Here is a 14,562-nt window from a genome sequence, read left to right as displayed (position 1 = left end):
AAAGTAGTAAAGCATAAAGAAAAATACATACACATAATCTAATTTAGAAAATACAGAATTGGTTTCATATAGAAAAGTACTTATTTTCATTTTATAAATTAATGGTTTAAAATTTTGGTAAAGCTTCTGTTAGACTTCTGGTGAAGCGAAGTATTTGTAAAACTAAAGTTGTATTGGATCCTCAGCAGATCTAAAATGCAGCCATCACCAAATCCCCTCCCATCTTTCATCACAGTTAGCCTCCCTGCCCAAATACTGAGACCCAAGCACAATAAGGAATGTTTTTATTGCAGTTCAGTATTCATAAATAAGTAGCAAGAGCTGGATACATTTTAATTGACAGGAAAAAGTTGAAAACATAGAAAATGCTTTAAATGTTGTATTGAAATATTTAAAACATGAACATTTTCAAAGAGAAAACCAAAAGCTTTTCATTCATAAAATCCAATCAGCATTCTTTTCTCTTTTTTTTTTTTTTGTGAAATGGATCAGAAAGATTTTTCTAAGCCTGCCCTGGTGTTCCATGAGGTACGAAACAGAGCAAGCCACTTCTAGGTGTTATAGAAGGCTTATAATAGAATATACTCCAGTAAATGACTGATGTATGTTTTTGTAATGTTTTAATAAACATAAGCATTTACATCACACTCAGAAGTCTTACCAATTTTTCAGGTATCAGATGCACCAATGTGGGATAACTCAAACTGGCTATGTTGAGCTCACTCAGGCCTAACATGTTACAGGCTCTGAAAAATCTTCATCTGTTACATGATGAAAATCTAACTGGCTACACATCAAACTGACAATTACTTGAAATATTTGAGTGTTTCTGCCCAATACCATTAACCCTATCTAGATTAGCATCTTTGTACTCCACTTTACAAGATAAAATGAACACGCATTTCACCAGTAACCCCCTCCACCTAATCTATATGTGTGTACATATACATGTGTATATGGATGTGTATGGACACATGTATGTTTGACATTCATCAGGGGGCTGATAAAATACAAAGAGTTGATGACTAGAAAAATACTAATGACTACAAATTACTTTCTAATAAGCATTTTAAAAATGTGATTGGATTTATAAAACTTTAATTTCCACAAAGCTCAGGTTTATGTTACATAAGGTGAAATGAAAAGCCTCGTAATGCTTTTTTTTTCAAAGGCAAGATAGGTTTTTGAGATGCTCAAACTTGATTAAATTCAAGTCAGAAAGCCGGGAGGTTACCTGCTACAATGCTGAGCTTTTGAACATTCTATTGTTGGGATCTGAGGGGTTTCAAAGCCATTGCATGCACTTTGGTTGGCTATATGGAGAATTAAGGTAGTACTTTGATCAGTTTTCATACAACTTTTATCAGCACTCAAACCACAATATCAAGAATCTAAACATACTGAATCCTAAAAGCATTCCTGAAAGCTACACTAAAAAGAACCAACAGCATTTTTGCACTCAAACCACACAGTCTCACACCAAGGACATTTTTGAATTTAAAATTTAAATTGATTTACAATCTTTAAAGGGGCAGATATAATAGATAAAACCTTCCCTTCCACGTGCCCTATATTCCCTCTCCCTGACCTCACTCAAGGGCATACAGGACCCCCACCCCCCAAAAAAAAACAAAAACACACCTACCCACTCCATGGCAGATTCTTTGGGTTTGTTACCTTCGCCTTTATCCACACATGAGGGCAAACTCATTTCCTCAAAATGTACCTTTGGAGGCAGGCACCTCCTTTATCTGTTGAACAGGTAAGAATACAGGATCAAACCACATGGAATTGATATTTTAGATGTCACCTGAAAATTAAAATGAGCTACTCACAGGGCTTGCAGAGGATTCATATCCTTTCTTTTTTCTCTGAGTCCCACTGCAGATGATACTGACCATTTCGATCCTACTCTAAGCTGTCCTAAGTTGTCTTTGTCACAAAGAGTTGTTTCCCCGGTCCTTGTTCGCAATTATTTTCAAACATATTCCGTCTATCCACGAGGCAGAAATCAACCACTATCATATTGTGTAGTATTTGAGAAAAACAAAGGACTTCTCTATGTGGGACCCTACCTGAACACAGGGCTTTTCCCTATTGCCATAAAAGACTTGCCAAGTCCCAATATCTATCATTGTGGATTATGCCCATTTTGGCAGTGCAGTAAGACGGAGTTTGAACCAGCGCTGAGAAACAGGAAGCATATGCTAGCAGCTAGTAAGGTCCAGAAAGAAGAACATAGAGGCATAGTTAAGGTAAAAAAAAAGTCAGGAAAATTTCCCCTATATTAAATAATTTTACGTAAAGCATTCCAACATATTTACATACAGATAAAACATTTTGAAATGTACTCTTAAATTCTTAGAGGCATGCTGAAAATAAAACAGACTTCCCTTCAGTAAAACTAAGGTGCTTTTTATGTACATGGTAATATTCCACTCACAACAGGTTGAACATTAAAGAACAAAAGTTAAATACAAATCTGTTAGATACTGGTAAATACGGTTTTTGTACACTACGTTCAATCTACCAACTACTAGGACGTGAATATCTACTGTGTGTGAAGCATTTGCTGAAGACAGGTGTTAAAGTATATGGGGTGAAGTATTGTAGACTTGTTTAAAATCTGAAGTTCTGCTTTAATGGCTGAAATGGTGCCGGCCCTTTGACAAAAGCTTCCACTAAAGCAGAGGTTCTACAAATAAGTGCTCTTTCAGAAGGCAGTCTGTACCAGAATGCAGATGTATCTGCTCTTGTGTGTGGTGAATCCAAGGGAGTAACTGGATGGGAACCTAGTTTCACTCAAGATCTACATGAAGTACTGATTAGAAAGGAGGGGGTCTACTTTAAGTTAAATTAGTAAAGTCACTGAGCAACCCCATAGTTAAAGCAAACCAACCACAGGGTTTGGTTGGAGTAGACCCATGCTAACCATTCTTTCTTGGGATCTGACCACACCACTTTTCCCCTGGCAGTGTTTTCTTCAGGAAAACTAAAACAAGAATAAATAAGAAAACATATTTTAAAAACTGTTAGGGGAAAAAACAAACAAAAACAAACAAAAACTGTTAGGGGCATCTGGGTGGCTCAGTTGGTTAAGTGTCTGCCTTCGGCGCAGGTCATGATGCTGGGGTCCTGGGATCAGGTTCCCTACTCAGCAGGGGAGCGCCTGCTTCTCCCTCTCCCTCTGCTTCTTCTGCTCCTGCTCTCACGTTCTCTCTCAAATAAATAAATACATAAGTAAAATCTTAAAAAAGAACCACAAACTATTAGCAGGAAATCTCAGCAGAGGAGGCTTTAGGCAGGTTAGCTAAAACTTGTGCTTTGATCTGGAATAAGGAGGTAGTTGGAACTACAAGAACAAGACCTTTTGATGACAAATTGGCTTGAAGTTCTCCCCAACTCCTTTTGGACAACTATAAAGAGTGCCTCAAATAGGCATTTAACTTAATCATAGGCTTAACTCTGGGTTTGATGAAGAATTAACTGATAACTCTTATGGACTTCCAAGAAGATACTAAATTATACATAAGAGTCAGCTTTCTTAAGGTTACCTTACTATCAGCAACAACAAAACTTGTGGTCACAGTTGTGACAATTTGAACAGCAAAAAAGAACAATTATAATGGACTGAAGAACACTCAAACTATAAAAATTCATGAGCCTATAATATGCCAAAAAAAAAAAAAGAGAGATGTAAAAGAACCTAATTTGTCATGTTAAACTGACTCCTTACTTTGAAGTTGATAATTAAACAGAAAAAACATCTAACCTGCCTTTTCCAGTAAGAGATGTATTTAAGGATGACCAGACAACTGAAGTGGAGGAGGAATAGTTGTAGTTTACAAAGAAACACCAACTGATAAATGCTGAAGAAATGAGAGAATTAGAAAAAAATCACAAACAATAAAATTATTGATTTGGGCAAGGATTATCACCAGATGTTAAAACCCCTGGGTGAATGGCTAATGGGAAACCGGGTATTCGTTCAATGCCAAAGGAACACCATAAAGTAACTCACTAGTCACAAAGGGAAAACCTAAATGGGGTATCAGGCCGTCCTGTCAATCCAGGGATCTACCTCCGCATCATTAATTGTAGGTCAACTAGATGTTATGTGTTTTCTGATGTGATGAGATTTGAAGCATATGTCTCATCTATGATATATTCTAGCAAAAAAAAAGTTTTATTTAAATCCATGAAACTTTTAGATAGAACTTTTAGATTACAGGTAGTTCCGGAAATAAAGGGACAAAAGAAATAACACTTTGAAAAAACCAGATGGGATTCTAAGGACAACTGCCCCAATCTAACTCACGGTCATAAAAGGGATGATGCTGGATTCAGATAGACTTAAGGGACTTGAAAGGACATGACCAGCTGTAGTGTTAGGTCACAGAATGAATACTAGTTTGGACAGACCAACTATAAATTTGAGGATGATGGGAAATTTGAATATAGTCTGAGGTGAAAGTATTCTGGAATGAGAAAGCAAGGATTACTGATGTGGAAAAAATGGGTTACAGAACACTATGTTGAATATGACCTTACTTTGGTTAAAAGATAAAAATATATATGCACGGAAAAAGATGTGGAAAGAGACGCATTCAAGTGTTACTGATAATCTTTGGGTGGTAGTAATATAATGTTTTTCTTCTATTTTTTCTAATCTTTTGATTGTTCTTTGATAATAAAAGGTAATTTTAAAAGAACTTCTAAAAAATTGTGGGTTCGCTCCTTCTGTTAGATAACTCTGATTACAAAAATCCTGTAAATCAACAATTTCAAGAGCAAGGAGCCACTAACCATCTGAGGACAGCATATCTGATCTGTAGGTGAAGTTACTTAAAGGAAATAACTTCTTAAATGCTCAGTTTATGAAGTTAATACTAAAGAGTAACAGAAATGTCACTGCACAATAGATGCAGCCGAGAGGACAATTTATCTTTGAAATATTCCATTAAAAATAAAAACACAAGTAAGATACATCTTGCTACGCGTCATTCACCCTCCAAATCAAGCCTTGACTGCTAGGAGAGAAATCTAATGATACCCTTAGAAAACCAATCTAATGTCTAGTACTTAAAATTTGTAACAATGAGCAATTTCATGAGAGGCCCATAGCCCATCCCAGCTGAGTTCCTCATCTACGCTTCGGGAGTGGTGGGAGTGGCGTTGGGCTCGGAGTCCTCCTGGGGAGGAAGAGCCGAGGCTTCTTGTTCAGCCAGTGCTTCCCGAAGTTGGCTGCCTAAGACTGCATCGTGGATGCTGTGGAACAGCAGCTCCTTTAACGCAGGGTTTTCAAAAAATCGATTTTGAGTGAGGTCGTTTACAACTTGTGCTATAAAAGAAGGAAGGAAAATCAGTCCACATTCTGGGTACCAGTCTTGAACATTAAAAAAATTCACACTCATATAGTTTCAATACCACAGTGATATACTAAAAAACTGTCACTCCAATCCTGTCCTCATGATATCACACACCAGTAGCAGGAAACTACTTTCTTTTTTTTTTAATTTCAATTTCTTAAAGTTTTTGTTTAAATTTATGGTTAAAATTTATGGCAAAATTGGTTTCTAGAGTAGAATTTAGTGATTCATCATTTACATGTAACACCCATGCTCATCCCAACAAGTGCCCTCTGTAATGTTCATCACCCACTTACCCTATCCCCCTACTCCCCTCCCCTCCAGCAACAGTTTGTTGTCTATAGTTCAGGGTGTCTTATGGTCCACCTCCCTCTCCGTTTTTATCTTATTTTATTTTTCCCTTCCTTTCCCCTATGTTCATCTATATTGTTCTTAAAGTCCACGAGTGAAATCCTATGGTATTTGTCTTTCTCTGACTTATTTCACTGAGCATAATACCCTCTAGTGTCATCCACATCGTTGCAAATGGCAAGATTTCATTCTTTTGATGGCTGAGTAATATTCCATTGTGTGTGTATACACATATCTGTATACATATCACATTTTTTTATTCTAGAAATTATTCTTTTTGTATTTATACAAATAATACAAATCTATATTATTTTTCCTTTTTTCTTACCCAAAAGTATCTCTTTAGCATTATATAAAATATTATACATATATAAGACATGATAATACATAGTATAGGTATAAGATAAATTATATATATTTTTTCTGGATTTTTTTTTACTTTTTTTTTTTTTTTTTTTACCACTGCATGATATTCTATTGTGTAGATGTACCCTAGTTGAAGGCTGTTCCATTTTGCACTCCTGCCAGCAGTGTCTAGGAGTACCTGTTGCCCCACGGTACACCTACAGAGCGTGTTGTCAGACACTTTTCCTTTCTGCCATTCTGGCAGGTGAAAAGTGATGCCTTTATGTAGGTTTCATTTTCAGGCACTGTTTCAACCCAAAGTTTATTATAAAGCAAAAATAGCAGGTGTTGTATGGAAGAACCTAAATAATTTTACAGAACTATGTTTAAAGCAACCCTTAAATAATTACTAAAAAATGGACCAGCCCAGAACAATGGTTTATAAGCTCCTTCTATCCAGTACAGGCCAGGAAGCCCTGCCATAATTGCCTGGCGCGGGGGGTTGCCCATGAGTGACTAATTTCAAAGCTAGCTTTAGAGTGATTTTCAGAAGAACATTTCTCATCTTTTTCCCTCCCCGCCTCTGAATAATTTTCATTTTGGCCAAAAACTGAAATTAAGGGAAAAATATTTCCAAACTTTTAAAAAGTTATTTAAAAAAAGAGAAATGAAACTAAAATGTTAAAACTTCTCCCCATTCTGGAAGTGTACTCACCGCTGCATCCTGCTAAATACACATAAATACCGACATCTCCATATTCTTTTACAATCTGTAATAATGTTGAAATAAAGTTTAGTTTCTCTTGACTACGTGCCAGATTTAAGTCTCTTTCTACCAGTATGTAGTCAGTGATACAAGACACTAATTCATTCACCTGAGCTACTTATGCATTTTTGAGCTAACCATTTAAAACTAATTTTGTATTTAATTTTTATATGGACAGTGATAATGAGGGCTAGCAAAGAATTCTTGTTAAATTTTATGTAGGTGTAATAAAGGTATAATGGTACTGATTGGTAAAAGAATCTTCTCCTTGTAGAGCTATATCCTGAAATAGTCACGAAGAGGCGGTGACTGGGATGTGCTTTAGAGTCAGAGAAGTGCAAAGTGGGTTGGGGGGGTGAACCGAACAAGACTGCCCACAAACTGATGAGCTGTAGCAGCAGAGTGGGAGTCCTGTGGGGCTTCATGACACTGTGCTCTTTATTCTCATACAGTTTGGAAATTTTCCACAACCAAGAGTTGAAAACAACAACAAAGAATTTTAAGAGTTGAAAAAGGACACCTAGATCAACTCTCTGATCTTACTGATGGCACAGAGATATGAAACGACTCATTTAAGAGGATGCTTACCCCAGCCAGGGTTTTGACACCAACGGAATCGATAAAATTGACTTGGGTAAAATCCAGAATGACGGTGTGGATGGTATCCCCAGGGGGCATAAATCTTTGCAGTTCTTCAGGGAAAGTGCTCTTGATGACTATTGGGGGATATTTTACTTCATCATCCTCTTGTTCGGGTTTCGTGGCATCTTCTCCATCCACTTCTGCATCCTGTCAACACATAAACCAAACCAGAAGTCTATGAACACCTCGCATGTTGGTTCAGAGAAAGATTCATAAGGGAAAATTAGTTGCCATACTGTCAGGCTCCTGACTCCACCAGACCTCTTCTAAGATATTTGCTGAATCCCATACTTACAATGTGACGGAAAAAGGATGTGTACATAATATGCAGTTTTAGCTCAGTTTCTTTTCTTCTCTTCTCCTTTTGTTGTTGTCCAATGAAATCCACTCTCCTTAGTCATCATATCCAATCTCTCCTCACCTCTAAAATGGTTCCATTAACTTCAGCACAACCACAAGTTACCATAAGCTTGAACAACAAAATCTAGCCTTTGAGGTTTTTTTGTTTTTGTTACTATCAGCTGACTGAATCTATGACAAAGTAGCTATGGTAAAATTTATTAAGATACTACTGTGTGATCTTTTTTTTTTTAAACAGTATTTTCCGGGGTTCATATCCCTACTTTTTTCATAATTGGCCTTATCATATGTCTTTAATAGATAAAGGATACTGAAATGGTTTTGAAGCTTTCCTATCTTAGGGGCTTCCTGCTGTGTTAAGACCTCAATCATGAATGAAGGTGGGGCATGGTGCAGATTAAGAGAGAAGGAAAAGTTACAGGGAAGAGACCACTCACCACTTTGACAACAGTTGCATTGGCCACATTTGCATTTCCAACTTCCTTGGCATACTTCTTCATGGCCTTTCTTCTTGCTCCCATTATGACTGCTGGGTTCACTCCAGTCTTTGCAGAAGAGCGATACATGCAAAATCATTTGTTGGCACCCAGGAACCCACGCAAATGCAATAAATCTTCAAGTCCCCCCCCCCATCTATTTTCTATGCCAAGTTATCACTCCACCTCTTGCTCTACCATTCCCTCAGGCACCCTGAACTGAGTTATTCCCTTAATAAAGGAACATGAGTAACTCTCCTTATTCTTATGTGCATTTAGCAGGATATGGCAGTGAGTACACTAAAGTATCAAGGGGAATTTTTAAAGCAGTGTTTTTCAAATTCACTCTCAGATTCTCATATTTAAGAGACTCTGGGGGTTGACTGAGAGATTTTCTTATATACTGGGCAGTGTGGGGTCAAGTTCTAAACACCATCAAAGGAACCCACGTTATCTAAAGAGTGAAAAACCTAAATTTATTTTTTCACTTTTTTTTTTAAGATTTTATTTATTCAGGAGAGACACACAGAGGAGAGGCAGAGACACAGGCAGAGGGAGAAGCAGGCTCCCTGTAGGGGAGCCTGATGCAGAACTCGATCCCAGGACCCTGGGATCATGCCCTGGGCCAAAGGCAGACAGATGCTCAACTACTGAACCACCTAGGCGTCCCTCACTTTTTTTCTTAAAATTTTTTTGAAAAGGTAATATGTGCACAAGAGAAGAGAATGACTAGTGGTTTTGGCTGCATAACAGTGTGAATATAAATTCCATCTGCTGAATGATAAATTTACTGAAGATGGTAAAGTTTATGTATATTTTACTGAGAGCGAGTGAGAGAGAGGGAGGAAGGGAGAGAATGGAACAGTATAAAAGGTATATCAAGGCATTTAAATGTCCCTTACATTCCTGTCAATCCACAGGTCCCCTCAAAAATAATCAATTTCTTGGGGCACCTGGGTGGCTCAGTAGGGTAAGCGTCTGCCTTCAGCTCAGGTCATGATCTTAGGGTCCCAGGATCAAGCGAGCCCCTATTGGGCTCCCTCTCAGCCTCTCTCTCACCCTCTTTCTCTCTGTGCCTTTTCTCTCTTTCACACTCTCTCAAGTAAATAAATAAAAATCATTAAAAAAATCAATTTCTTGTGACTCACCTTTCTTTTCAAAGCATTGCTATACAAGTCGCTATTTGCATAATAAATTGGAGCATTTATTTGGAATATTTTTATTCCAGGAATTTCTTTCACCTGAAATAAAATGTCAGTGAATTTAACACAGGGAAATATTTCAGAGTCAAAACTGCACCTGCTTCCCTCCTCCAACCTGAAAATCTACACAGAAGTTGCTCAAGGCCCTCTCTTATAGGGTTTAGATAAAATGGTCACTGTGTCCTACTTACTCGTGTCCTGGACAAAGGAGTTCTGAGAAGAGAGCCTTTAATACACACATCTTCACATTTCTCCTAAGTCTTTGTTTCATATTCACCATAAAACACAAAGAAGGAACCAAAAACTATTAAAAACAAAGAAAAGGAAACAGATAAGAGAAGGGAGGCTGGCACTCAGACCCTGAGGAATAAGCAGAAGGAGAGGTTATGTTGGTGACTCCAGGAATGCAGACGGGCTGAAACAGACCCAAGAGCAACAGAGAAGCCAGAAGCCTCTAGAATGCAGTTTAGAAATGAGAAATCCAGCACATAATTCTCTAGAAGGAGGGAAAATGAGCAATCCTCAAAGCAGTCTCATCTCCCAGTATCTTATAGTGGGTCTGAGAATGTCTTCCCAAACATAAAACAAATCAAAGAGAACTAATTTTAAGAGGTTCTGTAAAAGTCTTTGAGACCCTCTGTAAGGATACTAAAAATCAAGGGAATTTTAAGGCATAATTTTAACATACAAAGCATCCTCTCAGTATTTTGTAAATATATACTTTAATTCCAAGAATATATACTTATCATTACAGAAAAGGGAAAAATAAATATTAGGAGGTTGACTAATTATAGTATAAACTCTAAAACTGAATCCAGATAGTAAATCTCAGTTCATACTTTTCATTCTGACCACTACACCTCCCTACTTTTCAGCTCCACTTTTTGTCCTGTGTAAAAATACTATTTAGTCTGCCCATCACATGACATGCTTACAACCATCTAAAATGACAGGAAAAAGGTCCTACCTCCTCATAGGCATCTATATCAATGTACACATCCGTGTCGGGAAGCTGTCCAAGGACTTTGTAGCTGGGACTAAAGATACAGGGACAGTGTGTTACAATACTATTGTGTTGAGGCCCAGTATGTGATTTAAACATGAGGTTTTCCATGTTCACATGTCATGTATGGACTTGCTAATGAACTCAGGAATACATGATCCTTATATGGTTACTTTTGCAAAGGGCTTCACATGGATCACATTCTCAGGGCCATTCCCAGCATGCCCCCACACCCTGCCCCCAAGGTACAGGACACACTCACCCTACACACACACTCACACACACATCCCTCACATATCACACAATCTGGTTAGGACAAAAGACTCAGGCATTTAAAGATGGAGGCTAAAGTGAACTGTGCAGAGTTCAAGTCATGCCAGGGAATGTGTAACTCAAATTCTCATCTACTCAATAGAATTGTCTTTCTACTCTCAGTCTAAAGCAGGAGAGGAGTTTTTCTTTTTGTTGCTAATAAAAGGCTCTGACTCATGGGAGTGGTTGTCAACTGAGGGTATGGGAAGAAAAGAAAAAACAACCCTCAAAGTAGCATGGAAGTTTTTTTAAGTTTGGCTCGAATAGATTTTAAACATTGTTTCTGGAGAGCCCTCCTCTTTTTATAGGACAATCTGGCTCAAACTGGATACTGTAATGATGACAGATACTACTGCTTGAGCACCTCATATTACCTTATCATATCCTACATACTAGACTTATTTCTGCTGTTGTATGGCTGAGACGTTGAGGCCTACTGGAGTGTGTTGGTCATTGTCAGAGGGATTGGCAAAGATAAAATATGGCTCAAGGTCTTGATATGACGTTCCATGGACTTGCTACAATGCCCTGGTGCTTCTTAGCAGTATGCACAAGTGCTTTCTGTATTAGAATATATAATATGAATGTGAGCTGTTTTTTCTGGGTGGAGTCTCTCAGTAAGCTTTCAGAAAATATACACTATATGCCCGGGACTGGACTCTGGGAATATCGCCTCCACAATCAAGATGCTCACACTCTAGTGGGGTCTGTTGATAATTATAATAAAATTAAAGTCAATACTGCAATTTCAGGCAGGACAATCACGTCCATCCCAATTTGTACACTTACCTCTGTGTTCTGTAAATCACAGTTAGCAGAGCAATGATCACAGCTGTAATCAGACCATAGTCCAGCCCCAGAAACAAGGAGGAAACAAAAGTGGTAAGCCAGATGGTCTGCACAAAAGACAGAAAACTTTATGTGAGATCACGCTAAAAATTTTCTAAGAGTCTGTCATGCAAACACACACACACACACACACACAGTACCTAATGTTGCCTAACTAGATGCTACACATAACAAATGACTGCATTAGCTTATTTTTCTCACATTTTAAAAAGATTTTATTTATTCATGAGAGAGAGAAAGAGTGAGAGAGAGAGACATGAGAGCACACAACCAGGGGGAGGGCCAGAGGGAGAAGCAGACTCCTCCTTACAGGGAGCCTGACGTGGGGCTCCATCCCAAGACCCCAGGATCATTACCTGAGCCAAAGGCAGATGCCTTACTGACTGAGCGACCCAGCCCCACCTTTCTTACATTTTTAGCAGCACATCCATGTGTTGCAATGACATATTAACCTAACACTCATCTTTGTTACTTACCAGTTCTATTTTGCTTGTTCTCCAGAAAAAGGGGAGATCTGAGAATTGCATAAACATTCCTTTCAGGTTGACAATCACAATGGCCGACAGCACAGCCTGAAACAGAGCACATCCCGCATGCCTCTCCTTTTGTGTCCACAGAGCCTCCTTTGCTGGCTCCTCACTGTCCTCCTGCTGCCCTCCCCATGTCTTCTCCCCACTCACTTCCCATGTAGCAGCGATGGTACGTTTGGAGCCTGGACACCTGGATTTTCAGGACTTGGTTAGCTAAAATGGGTCTTGGAAAACCCATTGGACAGGCTTATATCATAGTAGCAAACCTGCATGGCGGTCAAGAGGTTCAGAGTTTAACTTGGTACTCCAGGAATGATTTGACCCATGGTTTTCCTACATTGTGATTTTCTCCACTCTATATTGTCCCTCATCTCTACTAGATTAAACAGATCAGCAAACAAACGTCTTAGAAGTGGAGGCCATCTCAGAGTTTTAATGGAAGTGCAAGGTCACAGAAGATCAATGAGAGAAGGAACCTTGGAGATTAATCAGTCCAAACTCTCACTTGCAGATAAGGAAACGGAGGCCCAAAGATGTTGAGATGGTTTTCCCAGGGGCAGGACTGTAGATTGTGGAGCGGGATCTTGATCCCAGCCTTGCTCATTCTTATACCACTCTGCTAGAGTTACAGTAAAAAGGCACGAGATGGCCACAAAAATATAAACAAATAAAACAGCAAAATCTCTACACATGGTAACACCTCACACCAAGTTCAAGCTACGCACCTGGGGTAATGATTCGAAGAGGAATCCGGTGGCTAATATGACCAGCAGAATCATTAGTGAGGCCAAACAACCTGCAAGCTGAATGAGAAAGGATCCATGGAAGGGGCTTTTAGGAGATATGAGTAAGAGGCAAGGCAGAGGGTGATCTCAGTCTTTTTAAAAAAAATTTTATTTATTTATGAGAGACAGAGAGAGAGAGAGAGAGAGAGAGGCAGAGACACAGGCAGAGGGAGAAGCAGGCTCCATGCAGGGAGCCCGATGTGGGACTCGATCCCGGGTCTCCGGGATCACGCCCTGGGCTGAAGGCGGTGCTAAACCGCTGACCCACCCAGGCTGCCCTGATCTTAGTCTTTTGATAATCACTGAAGGAAGATCAAGAAAATATGGATTCAAACAAGTCATCAAAACCAGTGCATAAACCTGTAACTCCTTCACACTCCCTTTCTGAAGTTTTAGTTTCTCTTATAGCTTTTATTTTATTTTATTTATTTATTTTTATTTTTTACATTTTATTTATTTATTCATGAGAGACACAGAGAGAGAGAGGCAGAGACCTAGGCAGAGAGAGAAGCAGGCTCCATGCAGGAAGCCCGATGTGGGACTCGATCCTGGGACTCCGGGATCATATCCTGAACCAAAGGCAGGCACTCAACCCCCGAGCCACCCAGGCATCCCCTCTTATAGCTTTTAAATAGAGGCTGAGGGGCGCCTGGGTGGCTCAGTCAGTGAAGCACCTGCCTTTGTCTCAGTTCAGGATCCTGGGGTCCTGGGATCGAGCCCCAGGTCGGGCTTCCTGTTCAGCAGGGAGTCTGCTTCTCCCCCTCCTTCTGTGCTCTCTTTCTCAAATAAATAAAATCTTTAAAAATAAATAAATAGAGGCTGACATGATTAAAAACCCTGACTGAAATGCCCTTGCCAGGGGTGAGGAAAAGGAGATAATGACCCAAGCAAGATCCACAAGGGCCAGAAGAATAAAATGGGACCCTGCTGTCCAATGACCACTAGCCACATTCAGTTATTATATTTTTAAAGTTAAAATTAAATACAACTAAAAATTCTGGTCTTGGTTGCATTTCTCACATTTCAACTGCTCAAGGACCCCATGTGGCTAAAAGCTGTCATACTGGACAGTGAAAATAGTGAACTTTCCATCATTGCAGGAAGTTCTACTGGACGTGCTGGCATCTTGACCATACTAGGTCTCAGACTTTCATAGCAACATCCTATGTCTGGACTGTGAGGTTTACTGGCAGCAGAGACTGTTGTATAATTTTCAATTTAACTGGAGAATATACCTCTTTCCTATATATTCAGTTCCTGTGTTTCGCTCTGACCATTCATGCCCTTCTCTGATTCACTGCATAGCTCAATGGAGCGTCAATCTTGAGATGGAGCAGCTTTGTTTGGGTTCAGAATAGAATCAAGGGATTAAAGTTTACCACCCCAAATCACCGTCCTGAGAGGCCGGTTGTATACACACCTGTGTCTTGCCTCCGGTTCCCTCCTGAACAAGGCTTCGAGACAAGGAGCACGAAATGGAGAAAGTCTGGAAGAGTGAGCCAATGGAATTGCACAGTCCCAGGGCAATGAGCTCCTTTTTCCATGTGGAAACAAAGCACACCAGAGGTCAGT

General features: G+C 39.3%; 1 protein-coding gene across 5 annotated transcripts in view; it reads right to left on the bottom strand.

Moving 5' to 3' along the window:
• Positions 1-267: 267 nt before the first annotated feature.
• The window catches only part of SLC26A5 (solute carrier family 26 member 5), a 61,458-nt gene continuing 47,163 nt past the window's right edge, over positions 268-14,562 (bottom strand). For all 5 annotated transcript variants that reach the window (XM_035701920.2, XM_035701922.2, XM_025449437.3 and 2 more), the window contains 10 exons: positions 14,411-14,524; positions 12,931-13,008; positions 12,152-12,247; positions 11,616-11,722; positions 10,479-10,548; positions 9,458-9,550; positions 8,271-8,378; positions 7,420-7,620; positions 6,781-6,835; positions 268-5,341 (listed from right to left, as the gene is read on the bottom strand). In XM_035701920.2, coding sequence (XP_035557813.1) covers positions 5,148-5,341; positions 6,781-6,835; positions 7,420-7,620; positions 8,271-8,378; positions 9,458-9,550; positions 10,479-10,548; positions 11,616-11,722; positions 12,152-12,247; positions 12,931-13,008; positions 14,411-14,524 — 1,116 coding nt within the window. In that variant the 3' untranslated portion in view covers positions 268-5,147. The remainder of the gene's footprint in view (positions 5,342-6,780; positions 6,836-7,419; positions 7,621-8,270; positions 8,379-9,457; positions 9,551-10,478; positions 10,549-11,615; positions 11,723-12,151; positions 12,248-12,930; positions 13,009-14,410; positions 14,525-14,562) is intronic.

This window comes from Canis lupus, chromosome 18 (genome assembly GCF_003254725.2).
Source record: "Canis lupus dingo isolate Sandy chromosome 18, ASM325472v2, whole genome shotgun sequence".
NCBI classification, from domain to species: Eukaryota; Metazoa; Chordata; class Mammalia; order Carnivora; family Canidae; genus Canis; species Canis lupus.
The sequence above is the reverse complement of the archived record's forward strand: the minus strand, read 5'-3'. Positions and strand labels throughout refer to the sequence as shown.